This window comes from Cygnus olor, chromosome 1 (genome assembly GCF_009769625.2).
Source record: "Cygnus olor isolate bCygOlo1 chromosome 1, bCygOlo1.pri.v2, whole genome shotgun sequence".
Taxonomy (NCBI): domain Eukaryota; kingdom Metazoa; phylum Chordata; class Aves; order Anseriformes; family Anatidae; genus Cygnus; species Cygnus olor.
In genome coordinates, this window is record NC_049169.1 from 95,365,048 (window position 1) to 95,388,145 (window position 23,098).

General features: G+C 48.6%; 1 protein-coding gene across 6 annotated transcripts; it reads right to left on the reverse strand.

The window, feature by feature from the left end:
- Positions 1-7,357: 7,357 nt before the first annotated feature.
- On the reverse strand, positions 7,358-21,975 carry DRD3 (dopamine receptor D3). 6 transcript variants are annotated; one of them, XM_040570768.1, is made up of 8 exons: positions 21,920-21,975; positions 21,218-21,483; positions 19,929-20,280; positions 13,145-13,257; positions 11,749-11,891; positions 10,669-10,865; positions 9,415-9,760; positions 7,359-8,782 (listed from the first exon to the last, which is right to left on the reverse strand). In XM_040570768.1, exons 2-8 carry the CDS (start codon positions 21,307-21,309, stop codon positions 8,586-8,588), a joined length of 1,440 nt encoding a protein of 479 aa, XP_040426702.1. In that variant the 5' UTR covers positions 21,310-21,483; positions 21,920-21,975; the 3' UTR covers positions 7,359-8,585. The 6 variants fall into 6 exon arrangements, 5 of the variants coding, with proteins under 5 accessions (XP_040426719.1, XP_040426702.1, XP_040426712.1 ...); XM_040570778.1 differs by having other exon boundaries at positions 21,218-21,399; positions 21,920-21,974; XM_040570785.1 differs by lacking the exon at positions 21,920-21,975 and having other exon boundaries at positions 7,358-8,782; positions 19,929-20,277; positions 21,218-21,477.
- Between the last annotated feature and the right edge of the window lie 1,123 nt (positions 21,976-23,098).

Here is a 23,098-nt window from a genome sequence, read left to right on the forward strand (position 1 = left end):
CACTGTTTCCTCAAGGTGTGACAGAGATGGTGTACCAGAGAGTTTGAGTGCAGTAGTGAAGGTAATGTCTCCTGAGAACATGAACTAGCAGCCCAACAGAGGACAGTGATCCATCTAGGGGTAGGGTACTGTCACTGAGCAGGGTCTGTGTCAGTTACTTCAGAAGAAGCCAAAATAGACCTGGAAGTATTAAAGACACCTACTGCTTCCTCTCCCTGAAAGTACTCTAGCAGCTGAATTAAGCTTATAAAAATACTACAGTTGAAGTTGCTGGCCTTAAAGCAATTCAGGATAAATGTGCAGTTTGCTGCTCTTCACCCTTTATTTAACGCTTTAAGATTACTTTATTAACTTATTACTTTTTTTTTTTAAGATTACTTCTTAAAGAACACTTTAAGATCTTGCATTAGGATGGCTTTACCACAGCACACAAGGAGTCGTCACCTGTGCCCGTCAGCATTGCCTGTGCATCCCTCTTTCCTGTGACAGATAACAAACACAATGGTGTCAGAGTACCTTTCACCAATCAAGCCTTATTGACTGTGTTGCACTATTTCTGTTCAACAAGTTCCTAAAGAAATGGTGCAAAGACTGCGCAACTGCTCTTGAAACAGTCTATGGGGAATAGTTTAGCCACAGAAACTACATAAGCAAGGATGTTAGTCCTGTGTTTTCAGTAAGTACTTTATTACTGTTGATACAGCACAGGGAACTTGGAAAAGGCTTCATGTTGGGAAATTCAACGTGAGGTAGGAGGTCTGTCATCTAGAATCCATCTATCTTAGAGGGCAGAGAGTTCCAATGAAAGAAAAATGTTTTATATCTCTTTCAAGAGGATTGCAGAAGAACGATAGTATTGTTTTTGATCAAAGGTATGTGTTGCGATGCTTGTTTTCTGCAGTGCCAGTTTTCACAGTGTTGCACGTGTCGGTGCAAAGCATTATTGGAGGGGACTGAGTTTTTAAACTTCTCCTTCACTCACACTCTTGTATCCACATACACAAAATCACCAAGATACATGACTGCCCAACATTCGTGGACCAAAATGCCTGTGTCCAGGAGGTCCGTCAGGTATGCTCTGCAAGGTACCGAAGACAAGGGATGCCAGCTATTGTGTCCTTGTGTTACCTGCGTTGTTCTTAGGTTGTTTGTCCAATTGCTGGTTTTGGAAGTGTCACTTTGTAGCCTTTGGGAGCTATCCCTGATTGGTCTCCTCATCCTGTTCATCTATGTGGCTTAACTAGGATTTATTCGTTTTCCTTTGTCCCCAAACCTGACTGTCCTGAGAAGATGCATGCAAAGGTACTGGGATCTTAGTGACCTAATTTAAGTGCTAACAACATGCCATTCTTAACAACCCTCCTGGTCTTCCTTCTTACCTTCCAGTCTTTCTGTACTGCTGTGTTCGTGTTCATTCACACTCACGAGTTTTTCCATTTTGGTCCTCTGCTTAGTTTTCGTGTGTGTGCTGTGTGTACAAGAGCTGCATAGAGTGAACAATTTCATATTGGGCAAAATTTCATTTAGTCAACTACATCCACTCATTATCTAACAAAAGTAATGAACTGCACTAACTCTGCAATAAACTTGATGCATTATATTTACACAGGTTGTCATTCTATCAGCATTCCTAATAAACATTGTAAAAAAAAAAATCTCTGTGAATTTAGAAAGTTTTTGGTTCTGTTTCCAAGCAGAGACCTATTTCTTTCAAAAATTTTCTTTCTTGTCCTAACATGTAGTTTTCTTACCCACCTTTCACAGAGAAGCAAAAATTGAAACAAGTATGGAGTGGAAAATTTTCTGTGCTAAATTACCTTTATGTAGCGCAGAAAACTACAAAAACAGCATTGTCTGCCTTCCATCCCCAAATGGCAGAACACAAAAGAGCAGGGACGAATACAAGAGAGAGCGTGTTACAGAAACATTATACAGTAGAACATCTTTCCCTTCTCATCTTCTACTGTAGTCTTCTCCTAGATAAAGAAAAATTTTTCATGCTCCTGTGTTTCTGATGAGACTAATTGGCAGGGCCATGCGTTACTGTGCCTTTCTGACCACTTCATTGGTATTCTGCTCAGTAACTTACTTCTTTCAGAGCTATTTTAATATTGTAGACCCTCTAGCAGTTTCAAAGGTATGCTTTAAAATGTACTGAGGAAAAATAAATCAGATTGCTCTGTCCAAAAAAGGCTTTCTCTGTTCCTTCAGGTACGGCATTTCTTCCCCTGTACGTTCACCCCCTCCATCCATCCATCCTGTGAATTGCTGTGACACAGGGTCCCTGACAGGTTGTATCAAGCCTTGTCTGACAGTTTCTAGGTCTGCTCTTCTGTGGCTCCATGGAGCTGCAGGAGCTGTTGAAGGCTGGAAGTGTTCCAGCAGGGTGTTCAATTTATTTCTAAGCCTCTTAGGCCCAGATGGCTTTCAGATCGTGGTGCTTTTATGCATAGAAAAGTTGGTTCCAGGTAAGTTGCAGAGGTGCTTTTAAGCATCGGGTAGCTTTTTTTTTTTTTTTTTTTTTTTGGATTCATAACCTGAGTTGACAGGCAAAGGGCTGTTTAAAAAAAATAGCCCTACTAAAATGCTTAAACCTTTCCCTCAGTAATCTCAGAGGATCTTCCTCTCCGACAGGGAAGGCATACACAAAATACATGATGGTTCAGGCCAGTTCAGTGGTCTTACAAACACTCTGGCATGATCTACATAATTCACTAGGGACTTCATCTCTTTTCTGGTAATGCAACGTGTACTTCTTCAGTTTATTAAGGTCACAGAGTCGTTTAGATTGTAAAGTCCAACCATTAAGCTAGCAAACCTGGCTGTTCAAACACATTGCCATCCTCCCTTAAGCACTTTCTTTATGCATGATAGGCCTTTCCAAACAAGAGAATAAAGTTAAATCCCTTTGAGAAGCTGGATCTAGATGGCCAAGCTGGTGCTGGCACAAGAGTGGTTAACACCTTCCTGCAGCAAAATGTTCCTGTTGTTTCCCTGTTGATGGTGTGAGTGTGAATGCCGTCTGCCAGAGCACGCATTGCCCTCCCCTCCGGCACACTGGCTGGGAAAGGCAATACCTTCCCTGCCTTGCAACGAGGTGATGATGAACTGCCTGGTTGTTTCTACATCTGTCCTCGGTTTGATTTAATTAAACTGGGGAGGGGAAGGTGCAGCACAGTGTGATGCCCTGTTATGCGTCCGACATGCCTTCTCTAGCTCCCGGCCTTGCTCGCTCCCCGTCATTTCACAGACTTAGGAGAAAGCCTGCTTTCTTCAGCAGCTGTCTGTGTGCCTGAGCATCTCACAGAGCTCTTTGTGGAGCACGTTTGGATGCAAAGGGGTTATCTGGCCAGCCAGGCTAATTGCAAACTTCAGACTGAATTTCAGAAACTACGAAGTAGGGACAGGGCCATATGTAAAGAGGTGAAAACTGGAGGCATCTAGATCCATTAGACAACTCAGGATTCACCAGATTTCTGTTTTCCCTATCCCCCTGCTACTGTATAAAACATTTTTCTGGCCAAGGCTGTGGCTGGAGTGCTGGGATAGGCAATGGCTGTGTTTCATGCCTGTGGCCCCACAGAATGAGGCGCATCTCACCTGTCCATGCTTACAGAGTGGGTTGATTTGCAGATTATTAGTCAAGAAAATGTCCAAGAATGATGATCCTATTTGTGATGTTGAAACGTAGTGGTCCAGCAAACATTTTCACAACAGAAAGGAGTTCTTTCATGGTCTTTGGCCAGAGTTCCTGGACCCCATTACACTGCTATATATGTGATGCTTTTTACACTTAAGTTGCCTGCCCTTCCGAGGCACTGCCCATGCATTATAAAGCACTGAATGAAAGTTTCTCTATATCAGTGCTTTGTGCCTGTTGCTCCCTCCCTCACAGCAGAGCAGACGGTTTGCTTTTCTGTGAGGTAATCGGAGGAGGTATTGAAGTGATGGAGCTAACGTCCTGCAGCAAGCCAGCAGAGCTGAGGCTACAAATCTGTCCTGAGCTTTTTACACCACCCTGCCCTGTCCAGCGTGGAACCGTCTGCAATGTAATGTCAAATGTAATGCTACTATGGGCTGAAAAACAGCTGAGGAAACCAACTCTTAGGAAAGCCAGATGCCAGGCGAAGTTGAATGAACTGGGTTGGGAGAGAACACAGGAGACTGGCAGGCAGCCGAAGCCTTTGAAGAGATGCAGCACTCTGAGGAAGGGAGCAGGAGATGGAGCATCTGGGAGGAAGGAGCAGAGGCAAACAAGATGATTAGAATTTGGCAAGGCCAGTAGAGAAAGGAGTGGGAACAGTGCAGTATGTCCGCAGCTAGCTTTGCCAACACCGAGCTGCAGAAGACACTGGCGCGTGCTTTTTTACATGCCTTTTTTTTTCCTGAATATCTTGAGGAGGTACAAGCAATTTGTTGTTCTGGAAGTTTAGCAGTGGCTGCTATACTCCTGCTCGCCGAGGCAAAAGGCCAAGGAGTGATGCCGGTGGCCTTCACACATGGGGCTGAGGGGAGATAGGGTGCTGGACTCACCCTGATACTCACCTCCCCTGCTCCCTGCAGCCAGCAGCATCACAAAAAGCAGGGGAGCCCCACAGCACTAACAGCCTGCCCACCTCCCTCCACTTCAGACTGACGTGCACGCTGCAGGTGCTGTCAGCTGAGGCATCGCAAGGTGAGCAGCCACCTGCATCACACCCTTTCAGCAAAGGCACAGGGTGGCAAAGACACGCCGTCCCATAGCAAGCGTGCTTCTGCCCTGTGAAAAGCAGTCTGTACTGTGCTGTTTGATCAGCATCGCTCACAGCTGCCGGATAAAACATGAGAACTGACAGGAGTCCCTAGGGCAGGGAACCAGAAAGGTCTTCCCCACGTCACCAAACACAGAGCAGGCTGGTGCTTGTCTCGCCAAGATGCTTAAATCATTATACAGAAATTAATTTTTAATTATGTTTGTTTTCTTCTTTGGCTCTAGGGGCTTTCTTGTTCCCTGCCTCATGCTTCCAGAGGCATTCAGGAATAGCTGAGACCAGTGTCTGGCAGCAAGAGACTTGCTGATGTGTGGCCAGAATTATGGAAGAGGCACAGGAGAATTCCTCGCCTGGGCTGGGGGGGAGAGCATCCCTGCTGGAGAAAGGCATGGTTGGGGTCAGCTGAGGAGCTTCAGTTCTGGCACAGGAGGTGATATGAAACTGAAGAAAGGAGGCATGAGCGATGCCAGGAAAGCAGATCAAGAAAGGTCACTATTCTCTTTGGAATTGAGGTTGGCTATCTGGAGGGTAACAGAGCCGGATCAGTGGCATTTGACATTGAAAAGAAAGTTTGGGATGCATCTTCTACCTCCTGTTCAATGTCTTAGCGGCTGATGCTGGCTTTGAAGAAGTATCATTATGCATCCCTCACACCCCGAATTGCCTTCTTTCACTCCTAAGGCAGCGGATCAGGTGGTTAAGATACCAGGAAATGGCCACCACGTTAATTCACTGTTATCGTTAGAAAGTTCACGTCAGTCATTCCCCCAGACTGCAGGTGCTTGAGACCACAGCCAGGAGCCGTGGAGCACATGTGGGGCTCAGGTCTCTGACAGACACTTCGAGACACTACAGCACATTCTGAAAAAATGCTTATTCTGAATAACAGATTCACCGTCCATTTTATTTACGTGCTTCATGCTCTAAAACTAAAGGCCGCCTCAGAGCCCTCGTGAGGGTCCCCCACGTCCCTCAGGGCTGCCCTGGTGGGGGGCAAGGGATCAGGGCAGCCACACATGTCCGGTGGGGGCAGCATCCCTGGGGTGCCCCTGGTACGTGGAGGAGACCGGGGCACTGTGGCTTTGATGGAGGTGATGTGTGGTGCTGCAGGAGAACTGCACAAGTCTACCTGAACAAGGCTTGGCGGTACGCGGGCTCCCACAGCTCGGTCAGAGCCTTTTGGGAGCTGGGATGAAATGTCTGGCTGGAGAAATGCTGGAGTGGGAGGTAAACGATGTTTTTCAGTCCATTTTTCAGGCGTGCTGTGCCTCTGCTGCAATTTCGTCTAGACAGGCAGTACTTGGATGGCCTCTTCTTGCCTTGCTGGGGAGGCTGCTGTTGTTCCTGGCGGGTTTTGCCAGCTCTCCTTGGTTTACAAATGCTCTTAACTCTCCTCAGCAGCCATGGAGATGCTTTCTGGTTATGCTGTCTGCCAGCTTGATTACAGAGGGTGTCTAGCACAGGGGATCTTTGGTATCCCATCCCTGCTGCCTGGTGGAGCACAGTGAGGGTGAGCATAGGCTATGCGGCCCCTTGCTGTGCCTGCAGGTCTGCCGAGACATGCCATCAGTGCAAGGCTCCCACTCTGGGAGTTATTTACAGCCTGCAGCAGGCTCTGAGCTCCCTTTTCCCCTCTGTGAGAAAGGAGTATTTTTTTTGCATTCTCCAAAGGTTTTTCTAATGTGAATGCCAGTATCTAGATGAAAATCTGTGAAATGGTTCTTCAGCAAAGAAGGCTCCTGTGCTGAGCACAAAATCTCTGCTCACCTCTCCTCTTCCAGATGCTCTTGGACTGGGGGGAAAACCAGCAAAGATGAAAATGTAGAAAATGAAGGTTAAGAGAAGGTATTTCAGTTACACATTGAGGGAGCATGGATTATTCTACTGCAAATAACTGGAGCTGGGGCTCCTCCGCTGTCCCTCTGGGTTGCTGGGGAAGGCAGGGGGCCATCAACTCACTGCACCTTCACTTGCTTCTGCTCCTTGGCCTTTCCTGCAAGGTCACTTGTGTCCTACTGTCCCAGTAAAACTGGGGCACAGAGCTCAAGCAATGCTTGAGGAAGGGGGAGAGCAATGGTTTTATCACCCCGAATCATCTTGGGGATCACTGCTTGAAGAACAGGCTCAAACTCAAGATCAGACTGAACACGACAACTGAGGGCTTGAAATGGACCCAGTCATCCGTTAAAAGATCCGCTTCCTTGTTTCCACCTTTCTGGCAACTGTGCGTAAAGCAACTGAAACTGGTCCCTGGTGGTCTGTATTATGACAGCATCTTAATGAACATTACTTGGGCAACAATCTGTCCGCAGGTTGATTCCCTGGATTTATACCCCCTATATCCTGTGGGATGAGTGCCTCCTGTGCAGTCCAGCACCTTTGAGCAGATGGAAAAAAACTACCACATGCCTGCTTAGCATAGCTGATAAACCAATTGACCGTCTTTTCAGAATTCATCTGCTGGAGGTGTTTACAGCAGACATTGATTTCTTTCCCAGTTTCACTAGTGCTTCACCGTGTGAGGCTTGGAAAACCACTTCCCTCCTTTGATCTTCATTAGTGAAATGCAAGCAATAGTAATGACCTCTTGTGGGTGCCTGGGAAGACGATCATTTCATGCAGGGAAGGTGTTAAGAAGGCTGCAGGTGAGAAAAGGCTTATGGCAGGGCTACGTTCACCACAAAGGCACCAAAGCTTCCAGTTAGACACGTGTTTTATTGGGTTACTGCAGTTACAATACAGTACGGAGGGCACCTCCCCGCACAAACAACACATGCTGTCTGCTAGTGTCTCCCCCCCAAACCCCGCAAACAAAAGAAGCAGCTGGAGCTCCGCTATGTGCTCCAGGACAAAGTCTTGGCTTTGTGTTAGGAAAGAGAGGAAGTACTGCCCCGATGGAGGAGCTGTGGCATAGACAAAGGCAGGGACAACACGCGGTTACACCCAAAGCTGTCGAACAAGTGCGGCTAACAGCGCAGCTAAGCCTAAGCTTGGGAGCGAGAGCTGGAGCCTCGGGTGAGTCACTGGATCCTGCACAGTGAGGGGAACAGATGGGAGAAACAACGAGACTGTCCCCAGACAGGTTTTTCTGTACAAGAAGACCATTAGGCTGCCCTGGCACGAGACAATCTGACATGGCCTAGGGCAGGGCTGGTCTGGTGGTCATCTAGGTCTTACTCTGGCTGTGTAAGGTCAGAGTACCTATAACCTGTACCTATGACAACACTGCACTTCTTGTGCAATCTGCCCTACCGGTGTGACACAGCAAAGGGATGGCAGCCACCTCTCCACCTGCAGGGAACAGTACAATAAAGGGGATGTTTTGTCTGCATTTAGGGAAATTTTCTCAAGCACTGAAACTGATCCGTCGTTATAGGCAAAACTTTTGATGGAGTCAACAGCGATGTTACAGTTTCTCCATCAGTGTTCCCTCTCTAAGTTTCCTTGCCAAATTTTTGCCCTTGGCTCCTGAATGAAGGGATAAGGATCCTTATCAAAGCGGTCATGTTCTGCCCTCGCCTCAGGGCTGCTGCTCGTGTGCTGGGTGCCTCCAGCAGGCCAAGGCTGTGGTGGTAGGAGGACTCACCATTTCACCTCTGTGTCTTCCTTCCCTCCCTCCCCAGCAGCGAGAAGGATTTGTGCTCTTCAAAGCAGAGGCTCTGACACTTGCTGCACAAAGCCAGCCATGCAGGTGGGGTGGCTCTTGCTCGTCCCACAGCTCGAAAAGCAGGAGGAGGGAAGGGCCCACGCCATGTCCCCAGCCCAGGCCCCAGCTGCGACCTGCAGCATGACGGAGGCAGGGGGGCCGAGCACGGCTCAGCGCCAGCCCCGCCATCAGCAGCAGAGGATCTTGAGGAAGGCTCTGCGGAAGTCGGTGTTGAAGGTGGTGTAGATGATGGGGTTGAGGGCACTGTTGACGTAGCCGAGCCAGGTGCTGGCGCTGTACAGCCCCGGGGGCACGCGGCAGGCTGGGCAGTGGGCGTTGAGGATGTGAATCAAGAAGAAGGGCAGCCAGCAGACTATGAATGCCCCTGAGTTTAGAGAGAGAGAAAAAACAATCCCTGACTTTTGAGAGAAGCAACGACTTGGAAAGAGACCTGCACCTGTGCCCTCTTCCCCCACCCTCTCACTACTTCTGTGCAGCTCAGAGTGCACTTGTCTGCATTTGGAAAACACTGAAGAAATGTCATGTTTATTCCTGATAGAGAGGGACTTTGCAGGAGCTCAGGCTCCTTAGGGTCAATTATATTAATGAATGGGCCTTTAGATGTGGCCTGGTGACAGTGGCCGCAGCTTAGGAGGAAAGACTACTGCCTTAGCTGTTTTAATACGCTGTGATGATGATTGCATAATTTCCCTGCTAGTAGTGAGTTAATTAGGGGAAGCAGTGTGTCTGCTGATTGTGGCAGGTGGCTCTGGCTCCAGTCTCTCGACTTCCCTGTCGAGCTCTATGAGCTGGTTCCTCTGCTGCTCCTTGCCTGTTTCCCCTTCTGTACCTGGAGTTAAGAGTTGCTGCATATGTGCATTTGGGAACTTAGGATCGCTCCAGCTTAATAATAATAATAAATAATAATCAATAACAACAAAAATTTAAAAATACTGAAAGAAAAGAGAAAGCAAAGGTACCCCTTGTGCCACACTAGACAGAGCTGCTCTCACTCACCCAGGACGATAGCTAGCATCTGTGTAGCCTTCCTCTCCCGAAGCTGGATCAGCCGGGGCTGCTGGTGCGCTAGCTTCAGAGAGCTGATGGTTTTGCCGTTGCTGAGCCTCTGCACCTCCAGCCCTGGACTCCTACTCTTTCTCCTCTCTTCCAGCCTGTTGTGCTGTGTAGTCCCTGGTGTCTTGCTGAGGGATGCATCTTGGCAGAAGCTGCGGTACCGCTGGAGGCTGAAGACTGTCAGCAATTTCCTTTTGGTAGACATCTCCTGGCCTGAGCGTTTTAGCGGGAGACAAGGGGAAAAGGTGCCCTGGCATCTGTCTGACAAAGATTTCCTCTCGATGTGTTCCTGCAAAAGAGGATGCCACAGAGGAACTGGGAAACATCCAATCCATTCTCTGCGTCAAAGGATGATGGGGAAAGTTGTAAGCCATCCTTAGCCCCACTCGTTTCTTGGGCACTAAGACTATCCTCTGGAGACGGCACAAAATCCAGAGACTGGGACAGGCCTTGGCTTATCAGAGGGCTGGAGCAGGCCCTGACAACTCTCTGCCTCCATCCCACCAAAGAGAAGCATGAGAACAAGAGCGGAAACACCCCCTCTATTAACCTGTCACTTGCATTTTGTGACATCCCTGCTCGCATCAGTATCCCCACCCTTTTCTAACATGGCTTTGCTCTGAGAAAGTGGGTAAAAGAAGTGGGTATGAGTGACCAGGTGATCCCTTTCAACCTATTGTGTCAGTTCCCATGGTTGCAGATATTTCATCTAGAAAGGTCAGTGGAAGAAATGCTGCATGCACCATGAGCATTTTGAACTCTTAAGCCTGCCAGATGAAGAGATTTTTTATTAATAATCTGGGTTATTAAAGTCTGTGAAGCCCTGAGAATGAAACCTCTTAGAGTAGAAATCAATAAATGAAGAAATTAAAATCACTAAATGAAATTAGCCAGACTTCTGCATGGCTGAGAAAGCACAGCTCTGAAGAAACATTGATGTAGGCTGTGCTCTCTTCTAGTTGCTTGGTTCCAGAGGGCAGAGATACACATGGGATATCTTCTTTCTAGAGGGCTGAGAAAGGACTTAACTAGAGCTTCTGCATCTCAAGTATCATGGTGTATGAGTGAGTGACATGATGAAAAGATGTCATGTCCCTTCCTTACGCTTTCCACTCCACGCTTTGACCCTCTGAGGAGAAGAGATAATGCATGCTCTGTTCTTTCTGACAGCTCCTACTGCGTTCATGGGGATCTTACTTCGTGTGTACAGCACGGTTTGGTGCTGGCGCTGTGGCTGCCCTGTCGGGTGAGGGTTCGCTTCTTTTGTCTTTGTCTTAGCACGAGGTAAATCCGGACATAGAGCAGCAGGGTCACCATGAAGGGGAGGTAGAAGGACACCAAAGAGGAGTAGATGACGAAAATAGGGTTGGATATGGAACAGACACTGGGATCCCCTGGGGAGGAGAAAAAGAGAGAGAGGAGAGGCTGAGCTGCTTGAATTTATTACAAGAAGGCCCTGATGTGTTGGCAAAGCAGGTCAACTGATGGCTGAGGGACAAGGGCAGTCTAAGGAGAGCAAGTATCTTCAGTCTCCGTTGTTGCATATTATACTGTGGCCTACCCGCTCACCTAACCAGTGCTTAAAATGGGCTCTGCCTCGGGTCATCCAGCATGACTCAACACACATCTGCTTGTTCTGGCCAACAGCTCTGCCCTCTTCTCTCACTTTTACCCCCAGCTTTCCTCAGAGGATCCTTTCTCCTTTTTCCTTTCTCCCGTTATTCTGTCAGCTTCTGAGCTGTCTAGATGCAGAGGTGTGCACCGCTTGCACCTGTCTGGACCAGGTAGTGAAGGGCAACAGCACTTCCCTCCCCGTGCCCCCTTCTCACCTCAGGCACTGCCCAGAGGATGGACGGGGAGCAGAGGACCTCTGCCTGTGGCTCAGAGGGAGGAAGGCTCCCCTGCACCTCAGCCTCCATGGAGAATTGGCAAGATGCAGGAAGTCTTATGTGTGTGTTGGAAGTGCTGCATGAATGATTGTTCGGGGGATTTCTAGACGTGGGCACTTTGAAGGGCAGTGACTTGCCAGTAAGGCAGGCAGGTCTGTGCTCACAGCAACAGCCAGTGTCTGCTGAAGCAAATGGCAAGTTTAGACAAGAGAACATCTGCTCTCCAGCACTGGAGATTTTTGTCACCCTTCACAGGGTGCTTTCCAGTTCCCTAAAATTTCCTGTAACTTGAAAAGCCTGCAGGACTTACGTTAAATAACATGGCCATACACAGGGCAGCTCAACTTCCAGCCCCTCCCTACACACAATTGTTTGGGATGTCATTTACCTGTAGTATTGAAGCCAAAGAGGAGAGGGCACGACACTGCAAATGCCAGCATCCAGACTATCACAATCATAAGAGAGACCCTCCTGCAGGAGCTCTGCCCAGTATTGTACTGGTACTGCACTGGTTTCACCACTGCGGTGTACCTGCGGACCAAAACAGCTCCAGAAAAAGGAGACGTAAGAATGGCATGAGGAGAAGGACCAGGTTTGAAAAGGAAGAAGGAAAGCCACATAGGGAATGCGATGGTCGAGGTGGTGAAGAGATGGGAGAGGAAAGGAGGGAAGAGCAGATGATGGGATCAGCAGTTTGTAAAAATGGTGAGCAGGGTATTGTGGGGAGGAACAGAGGAAATTTGAGTTAGTTGGCAGCACTGGGGAGAAACACTCTGCAGATCCATTAGCATTGTGAAACTACAACATGCGTGGTACCAGATAGACCTAGAAACCTGGGGAAACCTCCCCTCCACCCTCTATGGCTATATGTGAACTGCTGGGAGGGAGCAGACTGTGGAGCAACCACAGTCTGCTACACTCTGTGCCTCAGCTGCCCGCTCTGGTGTTGGCCTTGTGGACAGCCAGATGATTGCCCCTGGGAGTGTGTTGGGGACATTTGGGTGCTGGGGTGCCCCTAGGACACAGCTCCACAAGCCTGGGACTCGTAAGGCACAGGAATCTCAGCTTTAGTATCACCTGGCAGCAGAGCCTAAGTGAAACAGGGAGTCTCCCATGGAGAAACACTAGACTAGTCCATCATTGAGAGCTGCCTCGTGCGCTTACCCTTGAACCAGAAGTTACAAAGGTACAGCGTGTAGTGTTTTCTCCTACCCTCACTGCTCCCCATCAGCAGGAAGTTTAGGTCCTAACTGTACTGCACATGCCAAGGTCCTGGCTCCCAGCCCTCAGTGTTGCCTACACTAAGCTCAATTTTAAGATGCAGAAAAAGATGGTAAGGCTGAAGATTATGCAGCAATAATCTTCTTCCCTCCATGTGTATATGACAACACTTTTTTTTTGTGATTTTTTTTTGAGCAGGCTCTCCAGAGGGCAAAACCCTCTTTGATACTCAGTGGGCAAAACCCTCTTTGATACTCAGTGGGAATTTGATGACAGATTCTGGTTTCTACCTTCAAAAAGGATGAGGATGTAGCTGACTACCAACTGGTGTTGTTTAATTGCTTGTCTCTCTCTACCCATTTCTTAAGCACAGACATCTTCTAGCACCTGGTGGGCAAAGCCACATTAACAGCAGTAGTGGCAGTGATAGACCTGCAGGAAAGTGTATGTTCGTGAAGACACTGGCACTGCCTGTGCCAACACCAAGTCCTTGTCTCTTCCATGGTCAGGTATGGGGCCTGCCCCACCCTCAGACTATTCTCCTGTATGTGCTTGGCACTCACCTGTCAATGCTGATAGCGCAGAGGTTTAAAATGCTGGCCGTGCACATCATGACATCCATGGTGACGAAGATATCGCAACAGATGCGGCTGAAAGTCCAGACTCCCCCGGTCACCTGCATCAGCAATCACAAAGCCGTCAGCCTTGCTCTGCAAGGAGTCCTAATAGATTATGTATAAGGAGGTGCTCTCCTTCAGGTATCTCAACAGCTAGATGAATTCATATTCACTGTGATGTGCAGAGGGAAAGTGAGGCGTCTGTATTGTATTCAGGATAACACAGGGGTGGGTCACAGGGAATCCAGGAGCTGCACCTCAATTTCACTCTTTTTCTGACTCTTACAGAGGTAGGCAGGATGAAGAAATAGACAGCAGCTATCCATTTCCTTAAGGTCTAGCACGATAAATTGAATTAAATATGATATCACTGTATACATCCTTTGATTAAGGATTATCTGACAAAATCTAAAGGCTAAAGGTGCTTCTCAGCTTAGCTGCTGGAGTTCTCTTGCAGCCAGCGAACTGGAAAAGTGCTGCAAATTTTATGCATTTATGCATGAAACAGTGACCTGAGACCCGAGGCTTCTCCGGAACTTCATTTGGATTCTTATCTCGGTTACAGATTTTGATTATCAGATCTGAATGAGAACTCACAAGCTATTCAGATAAAGGGTTTTGGGTTGCTATCATGTCTAGCTTTTGTTCTGGTTGTTTTGAATTTTTAATCTCAAGTGTGCAATCATGAAAACTTAGCTGTGGCCAATCTTCGTGATGGAGGAATACATTTTTGGCCCAGCCATCGAGTTCTTGACAATGACCTTTCCAGCTGACAGCAGTATGCTCCAAGCACCGTGTGGCACTGCTGTGAATGGGCCAGCTCTGCTCGAGGCTGGGATGATGGCCTGACCCTGGGCAAGCTGGTCAGCCTCAGCACCTGCTCCTTGTAGGTGGTGAACAAGAAGGCAGCCTGCCCTCCAAGAGATAAGCCCGATGGAGGAATGCAGCAAGCTAAGTTAATGCCATGCTGGTTGAAGTGGGGTAGGAGAGAAAGAGGAAGAAAGTCCTTCCTCTGAGACAGCAGTGCTGTCTGCCTTGTGTGGGAGGCCTGGAGTTTAGCCTCCACCCCTGCAGATCCTGCTGGTTCAGCTGGATCCTGGGAAGCTGTCGGGAACTGACACCAGTTCCTGGTCTCTCTGCTTATGTTCAGATTACACCTGGGCTACTGCATCAGGTTGTGGGGCCCAGCATGGGAAAGACATCAATAAACTGGAGTGAGTCCAGCAGTGGGCCAACAAGATGGTCCCTAGGGGCTGAAGCACCTGTCTTGTGAGGGGAAGCTAGGTGAAAAGGGCTCGTTCAGCCTGGAGAAGAGGTGGCTTTGTGTCCCCAGTACCTAGTGGGAGGTCACTGAGAGGGCTGGAGCCAGGTTACTGAGAAGGTGGAGCCAAGCTTTTCACAGCAGTGTGTGGTGGAAGTATGAGAGACAACAGGCATTGAAAGAAGAGAGGTTCACACTGGTTATGACAATCAACCCAGTCTGACCTCATGGCTGATCCACTTCAGGCAGGGCATTGGACTGGAGACCTCCTGAGGACCCTTTCTGCCAGAATTATCCTGTGATCCTGTGAACATGTTCCAGCTACCTACCTAGCTGGCTTCTGGGGCCATGCAGCATAGTGAAGAGATGATGAGGCATGAGCATTATAACAACTTCTTATAACTTGTTTCCCCTCAAGGGGGTATGCGCTGGTATGCTCCTCCTTAACCCCCAGCTCCCCGAGCTCCATCACCGATCCATTCCCTTAGCTTAGGTCATTTACTGTGTCCTACCTGTCCTAAGACAAGAGCTAGGCATTTGAAAATACCCATACCAGGACAGGCTGGAGATGGTACCACAAGCAAGCTCTAGTCCTATGGCAGTGGGCCAACTCTATAGCAAGTGTCAGTGCCTAGGAAGGACGCAGCTTACCATAGAGAGAAGCAGCACTCATGTACTTGTATAAACACAGAATTAGCTCTGTATGGATTCTTTTCAGGCTTGTTTAACAAATAATCCTGAGGAATTTAAATGTTTTTTGATTGTTTCTGTGCCAGCATTCCTACACATGGGCACCAAAATTTCCTGAGGTGAGCTGTGTGTCGCCGGGATATTCTCTACTGGACCCAGCTGCTGTATGTCAGAAGTCAGGTACCGAACCAAGCAGTTGCCCATTAGATCACCTAACACTGAATGGATGCATGGGAGAGAAGTAGAAATAGGCCTGCAAAATGAAGAAAGGAACTGTGCTTTCATCTTGAGTTTTTGGGGCTCCTTTGTTTTCTTTAAAAAAAAAAAAAAGTCAAGAGAGAGAAAAACAAACAAACAAAAAAAAAACAACTTAGAGATTTTCTGCACAATTAGGTAGGCTACAAGATGTACAAACTGAAGGCTGCCCTTCTGAAATTAGGGACTTGAACAGATTCAGTTTTTAAACAAATCCCACACCATTTGTGTTTTAGTTGCAGATTTTGAGACCTGCTTGCCCACCTCATAATACCCCAAAATTATAAATGCTGGAAACCTTTGCAGTGGGTTTTTTTTTGTAGTCTGGGGTATAACAAAATGCAGTGTGTACGTGTGATCTGTGGAGTCTGAAGAATATGTCACCAGGAACTGCTGCCAGGTGTTTGCAAGGAAGCCAGCAGCTGCTAACCCAGCAGATGTGCAAGCACTTAACTGAGGGCGTTTCCAAGGTCCTGAGCGTGTTTGAATGTGAAGCCTAAGGAGAAGCTCTGGGAATGTAAACCATTAAAACTGAAGAAGGTGCTGGTGGGAATGGACCTGACATGAACCCTCTCAGGATGATGCATTCAGATCACGCCACCTGTATGCTAAGCTGTAGCTTGCATTGAGGGGATGCTTGGCAGATCAAAATGCTGGGCTTAAAACCCATCCTCACTTCATCAGTCAGAGCTTCTAAAATGAGGGGCAGCCCTGTGGAAGTCAGTGAAGTAGTTAGTGTTTACATGCATGATAATACAGAATTAATTCCAGAATTTAACAATGAAGAGAGCCCTTTTATTACAGGCCTTGTTCATAATTTTTTAATTCTATTTCTGCACTTTATTTTCTTGCTCTGTTCTGCTCATCTTTGTTACAGAAGCTATAGCTTGCCAGTGTGCATTTCTGGTTTTCATGTGCTGGCAAGGTATCTATTCTTTATCCCTCTGGTGCCTTTTATCCAGGAATCTCAAAGCACATCACAGGTATTAATTGAATGTCTCCTCACAACTGCCTGAGTGAGGTGGATGGTCAAATATTATTCTCCTCTTACGATGATGAGAGCAAACCACAGAGAGATGAGCTGATACAATCTCTCATTACCACTCAGTGTGTGTGCAGCAGAACTGAGAACAGAGTCCAGGATGAAATCCTGGTTCTGTCAAAGATGATGCTAAAGCTCCCTATAGACCATTCAGGTCAGGTTCTCACCCCGTCTTGCTCAATGACCAGTCTGCATTATCCACAAGGCTACAGTATTGCTATTTTTAACTTTCCAACACTTTAGGAAGGCTTCCAATCTAAAAACCATCATCGTGCATTCATAACTTTCATAAATCTGTCATTCTCCTGAATCCTTAAAAATAAACAAATTGATCTCTGTAAATCATATTTATGTAACAATGCATGGATAGCAATGACTAAAATATGAGCAGGTACGTAAGCAGCTGTGCATTTAAGCATGCTCACTTGAGTTCTGTGTTTAAGAGAAAGTTCTTCTTGGGGCTGCAATTAGCTCCCTGCAGCTGTGAAATCGCTGCTTATGCTTTTGCACGGTCAGAGCAACTAAAAGCATGCAAGCGGACAGGCCAGCCGACAATTGGGAAACTGCTGAGCTGCAGTAACTCATCTTTTTGTCCTTCCTTTGATGGTAGCCTAGCGAGCTCCTTGAATGCCAAGAGCAGTTGCAGGTCTCACTGCTCCGTTGTGAGAGCCACAGACACTGGACATCAGTGACAACCACCTTTTGAAGCCTTTTTTTCCTTTTTGGAGTTAGAACTGGATGTTACGAGAAGTCCAAGAAAGATGTTACAGGCCATGCTGCTGCATGTTCTCCTCCATTTGCATGCTGACAGTAAGGCATGATGGTATCGATGCCATCAGACTCCATAGCCCCAGAGGCCAGTAAAGAATTAGGGTAGCAGCACTGCTATATTAGTCCTACCTGTTGACCCCAGACGATTGCTAGGCACTGTGCAGAATAGCAATTTTGTGCCAGAAACTTCATTAGCTGGAGATGAGGATTTTGAGGTTATAAAATGTTCATATTGTTGCTCTGTCACAGCCTTCCCAAAAGACTTCTCAGAACGAGACAGATCTAGGCTGCCTGATGGATAAAAAGGCAAATTTCATGGAGAAGGTCCAGACCACAGATGGCTCTTAAAATTGAGTGTAAAGCACATAAAGTTCACAAGTGACAGTTAAATCTGAGGGATTCATCTACCTTTAGCTTCCCCATAAATAATGGCCAGGTTTCAGATGTTTGGTTTGGCAAATGCTCAGCAGATGTACAGGTATTGTATGTGGTTTCAGGGACTGAATGATCTCTTGGCAATTTCCAGGCCCAGAGTGTACTGAAGCATGATGCAATTTCTGCTTCATCTGTAGCGCTGTTGATTCCATAAACAGTGACAAATATCTAAACAACTCTGGAGTTTTTTTTCAACTTTTTTATTTTTTTTTTAATTTTATTTTTTAATCTTAGTGTTTCTAGAGTCTTAAAGCCTAGTTATCTAGAGGGTACTATGTAATGCTGGGAGTGGTAGATTGGATTTGAGATGTGTGTAGGTCTTCTCCCTTTTGTTTGGGTAACTTCTGCAGTCTCTTGGATCAGTTACTTTGATTCTCCAAGCTCCAGAGTGGAAAATGAATCTTGAATGGGCCTGCAAACACAACGACGGAATGGACCTGCCATTGTGATTGCAAACAGTGCCCACAATACCGCCGGGGGGCAGAGGCTGCTCCACAGATGTGCCCCAGTGCCACCCTTTCCACAGTGATAGCGAGTAGTAAATCTTTTCCTAATGAAAAGCACATTGTGATTTCATTAGAGACTGGAATTGTGCTTGAGGTGATGGAATATTCCTGTACGAGCAGTCTGAAATAAAACTTGCCTTTTAGTAATACTTTTAGTTATAAGCAAAATGGAGTCTAATTCTGTTCTGCTGGGATGGCTTCCCCTCCCCTCCTGCCCCTTATTCCTTGTTTTTTATCTTTCTTTCCACACAAATTAGTCTAAATGTCGCTACTAACTTCATCAGGAACATGATCACACAAGCAGCATCATGGTGCTCGCTTTGTTCTTTCATTCCACAGCGATGCTCTACATAAATAATTACCCATCAATGCCCTTGTACATAGAGCAGACACTTAATTTCTTTTAATTGTAGTCTTGCTGAGACTGCATTGGACACAGTTTGGAACAGTGGCTTGGATTAACATGAGGGAAATACCTGTGCCAAAGCTTAGAGCCATGCTGGCTACTGAACATGTTCTGGTGGCAGTGTTGGCCACTGCCATTCTCCTGCTGCTTGATCAAATCTCCTTGCACGTGCATAGCAGGTCTGGCATTTGCTGGAGTTGTCCCGTATCGTCCTACTTTCTATTCGTGCACTGCACAGTCCACACGCACAAGTCAAAATCTCTCTCTGCTGCTGCTCTGCTTTGTGGGAAGGAGGTCAGCCAATGGTGGGGAGCTGTCAGCAGAATGCTTTACTCACCCTCCAGCCTGATCTCACCTTGCCCCTTAGAGAAAGAGCACGAGGCTTCAGAGAGGTCACGGCTCAGAGGTTTGTTCTGTCTCTGTTAGCATGGGAACAGGGCTAACAGGGCGCAGCTGAAAGCTTATGGCTCATAGGAATTCACTCTTAATTTTCCTAGCTCTACCAATTTACTTGAATAAGCATAAAAATGCTAAAGAGAACAGATAAAAATGCCAGCTGTAGCATGCACTCCTGTATTTACTGTAGCAAAAATGTTTGCCCTGGGAGTGGCTTCAGTAATTCAGGATTTTGCCGCAGTGTGGGGGGGATTTGGAGTCCATCCTTGCTGCCCTATATCTGATGGTGCTGCTCATACCATGCACCGTCATGCCAATATAGGTTTACACCAGCCCAATGTGCAAAGATCAGGGAAATGGAGAAAAAGACCCTGAGGGCTTGACAAATCCTTTGAATTTATTGTGAGAATGCTCGCTTGACTTAAAGAGATTTTGGAGCATGATCTTTGGCTTCATCTCTTTGTCAGCCTACTTGGGGAATGTTGCTTGGAGCTGACCTAACATCATGGACATTAAGGCTCTTAAACTCCACAGGAGATGAGGGCTCGACCGCCTTCACTCGTTTTCTGGCCAGCAGGCAGGGATTGATCTGGACTCCAAGAAGAGTTGCTGTAAGACGTTTCCACCCCCCTTCCTCCCCCTGCCATTCCCGAGACATCATGGTGCTCACTGGCAACCCTCCTGGCTGACGGAGTCAGCTCCAAGGATGCTCAGATGAAAGCGGTGTCAGCACGTCAGGGGCCACAGCCTACACTTCCGGCTGCAGCCCAGCTGCTGCTCGAGCTCAAAGAGGCTCAGCATGTCTGCTGGCAGGTGGAGCTGTGGTGTGTTTGTCTGGCTTGTGTCCGGCCCACCAGGACCACCTGTGTGACGTTGTGGGCTGCCACACACCCCACAAATGCTCTGGAGCTGGCTAGGGGGCTGAAACGTGAAGGTCCTTTATCTGTACCAGACAGAGCTGGCCTAACCTGAGCGCACGCACTCATACTGCGGCTCAGCTCTGCTGGTCTTTCCTCTGACACACTCACCTCCAGGTACACCACCCACGGCATCACCAAAGTAGCCACCAGCAAGTCCGCCACCGCCAGGCTTACCACAAGGTAGTTTGTGGTGGTTTGCAGGGCGCGCTCCCTCAGCACGGCTAGGCAGACCAGCACATTCCCGAAGATGATGGCCAAAATCAGGAGGCAGTAGCAGAGGGCGTAGTAGGCGTGTGAGCGCGGCAGGCCCGGCTCTGTCGTGTTACCTGCCCCACAGGGAATGGCATCGGTGCCGTTAAGATGGCCGCCGGTTCCTGTGAAGAGCGCCATGGGGATGCTGCTGCAAAGAGAAGAAGACGACTGAAAATTGATGCTTATAGTAACTCCAAAGAACGGTAGCCTTTTGAAGATGGCATATGTCTTTCATATTTCACTCATGGTGCTACCTCGAGCCAAATCTAGAGGTCTTTATTCTGCTCATATGAAGGCGGAGCTTGGTTTTAAAGTCTTGGTTGTCCGGTTTGGTTTTCACTGAACCTAATCCAAGAGAAGAATGCCAGGTTTCACCTGCTGCGTGCATCTGAATGGTGCATCTCACCAGCCAATGCAGCTGTAAGGACAGAGGCAAGGGTTTTGGGAAGAGAGTACCCTCCCTCTTCCCTCATCAAAAATCTCTTTAGGATCTTCATGCAGTCGAGTGCTCAGCAGCCTGGCAGAGAGACCGCACCTGCGCTTCTCGAGCAGGCTCTTGAACCCTGGCTGCCTTGCAGCGAGCACCACTGGCTGAATTATTCTTTTCCTGCAACGTGCTCCTGTCCCAGGCCTTCTGTTCACATAATGCTCCGCTTCAACCCTTCCTAGCTTGCCAAAGCTCGACTGTCAGCGCAGCCCCCCATTTTATCCATATTGTGCTCCATGTTTGCCATGCCTGGCTGGAAGATACGCTTCCTGTGCTGAAGAGCAAATCGACTTGTCATTTGGGATGAAATAATGGAAGGGTGCATGCAGCGGACTCTACATTTCTTTTTCTTACAATGGGTTTGTGATTGTGCTCAGGAACCTACCCAATCTTGATTTAGAAGGAGGCTGATTTTTCCAGGTACATGAAGGCTGCCATCCCAGGGTAGTTCTCTGACATTTAATCCCTTTTATCTGATTTATTTTTTTTTGGCTAATGCTCCCATCACTAAACTCATCCTCGGCTTGACAAGTACTAGAGGCAAGGACAGAACATTGCAAAGAAGGCACTATAAATATTCTTCCTTGCTCCACCTTACCCGCTCAAGAGGAGCATCCGTGATGCGACGCGCACGCTGCTGGCGGAGTAGCTGTGCAGGAGGTGTGAATTGCTCCAGCCCCATGCACACATGCATCCTGATGCCAAACTGCCCCTGCTGGCTTGGAGTCAGGCGAGGGCAAGGGCTGAATGAGATGGAAGCCGTCCCGCAAACACTGATCCCTTAGGAGAGGGGTGAAACAACCTCTTACGGATGTGTTTTGCTTGGAAGAACCAGCGCTTGTCTCTCCTCTCTCTTTCTTCCACCTGCCCCCGACAAAAAGTTAAGGCTCCCACTGGCCCCGAAGAACTCCCCGCGCAGCCAGCGCTGCTGCCGAGCCCAGGACCGCTGCTGCACAAAGCACCCCGGCCCCAACCACCCATCTTGCTCATTTCGCAGCGCCCCTCTACACCGACACAACTCCGGGAAACCCGCACCCTGTGGGGCCGCGTTGCAAACCCCCAAACCCCCTGCCCTAAGCAGCCGCCCGCCTCGCAAGCAAAGCCGAAGCCTCCCCCAGCCGTGCCCCACAATTTCCTGGGGGTCCCCCCGGCTCCTGCCCCCCGGCCGCCCCCTCTGCCCTCCCCAGCCCCCGGGATCTGACCCCATCCTCCTGCCCCGCCGTGGGGGGTATCGAGGGAGTCCGAGGGGGTCGGGGTCGGGGGTCTGCGGGGCAGGGGGCCAGCAGCGATCGACACTTACCCCCGGCCCGCCGGGCCCCGGCGCCGCCGCCGAGCGGGGCTCGGTCTCGGTGCCGCCCCCTCCCCGCCCCGGCCCGGCCCCGGGGGCGGGCGGGGACCCGCGGTGGCCGGGGAGGGGGAGAGGGCGGCCGGGGGGGCGCGAGGCTTGAAAAGATGTGGTGATTTTAAAGAAAAAAAAAAGAAAGAAAAAAAAATGTATGTAAAGAGAAGGAGAGAGGCTTTTACAAGGGGAGGGAGTTGCAGAAGTCATAAATCATAGGATCATAGAACCACTAGGGCTGGAAAAGACCTCCAGGATCATCTGGTCCAACCATCCCCCTACCACCCACCAATGTCACCCACTAAACCGTGTCCCTAAGCACCAGGTCCAGCCTTTCCTAGAACACCCCCAGGGACGGTGATGCCACCACCTCCTTGGGCAACCCCTTCCAATGCTTGACTGCTCTTTCTGAGAAGAAATGTCTCCTCATTTCCAACCTAAACCTCCCCTGGTGCAACTTGAGGCCATTCCCTCTAGTCCTATCACTAGTTAGCTGCGAGAAGAGGCCGACACCCAGCTCCCCACACCTTCCTTTCAGGCAGTTGTAGAGAGCAACAAGGTCTCCCCTGGGCCTCCTCTTCTCCAGACTAAACAACCCCCCAGTTCCCTCAGCCGCTCCTCACAGGACTTGTGTTCCAGGCCCTTCAACAGCCTCGTAGCCCTTCTCTGGACATGCTCCAGGGCTTTGATGTCCTTCTTCTAGTGAGGGGCCCAAAGCTGAACACAGCACTCGAGGTGTGGCCTCACCAGAGCAGAGTACAGGGGGACATCACCTCCCTGGTCCTGCTGGCCACACTATTCTTGATACAAGCCATGATGCCGTTGGCCTTCTTGGCCACCTGGGCACACTGCCAGCTTGTGTTCAGGCGAGTGTCCACCAACACCCCGAGATCCTTTTCCTCTGCACAGCTTTCCAGGCACTCTGCCCCAAGCCTGTAGCATTGCATGGGGTTGTTGTGACTAAAATGCAGGACCTGTCACTTAGCCATGTTGAACCTCATCCCATTGGCCTCTGCCCATCGATCCAACCTGTCCAGGTTGGATCATAAATGAGCTGCCTTAAACCTGGGGAGGTGGAGAGCAAAGGGGGAGAAAACTGAGAGGGAGCACGGTGTTGGGGAAGTGACCTGAGTAAAACCA

Coding starts and splice junctions, on each gene's coding strand:
- DRD3 (XM_040570768.1), bottom strand. CDS start 21,309: ATGTGTGCATGGGGCTGGAGCAATTCACACCTCCTGCACAGCTACTCC. Junction 10,866..11,748: donor CTTTGGCTTCAATACTACAG/GTAAATGACATC, acceptor TCTCCTCCCCAG/GGGATCCCAGTGTCTGTTCC. Junction 8,783..9,414: donor GATGCTAGCTATCGTCCTGG/GTGAGTGAGAGC, acceptor CTCTAAACTCAG/GGGCATTCATAGTCTGCTGG.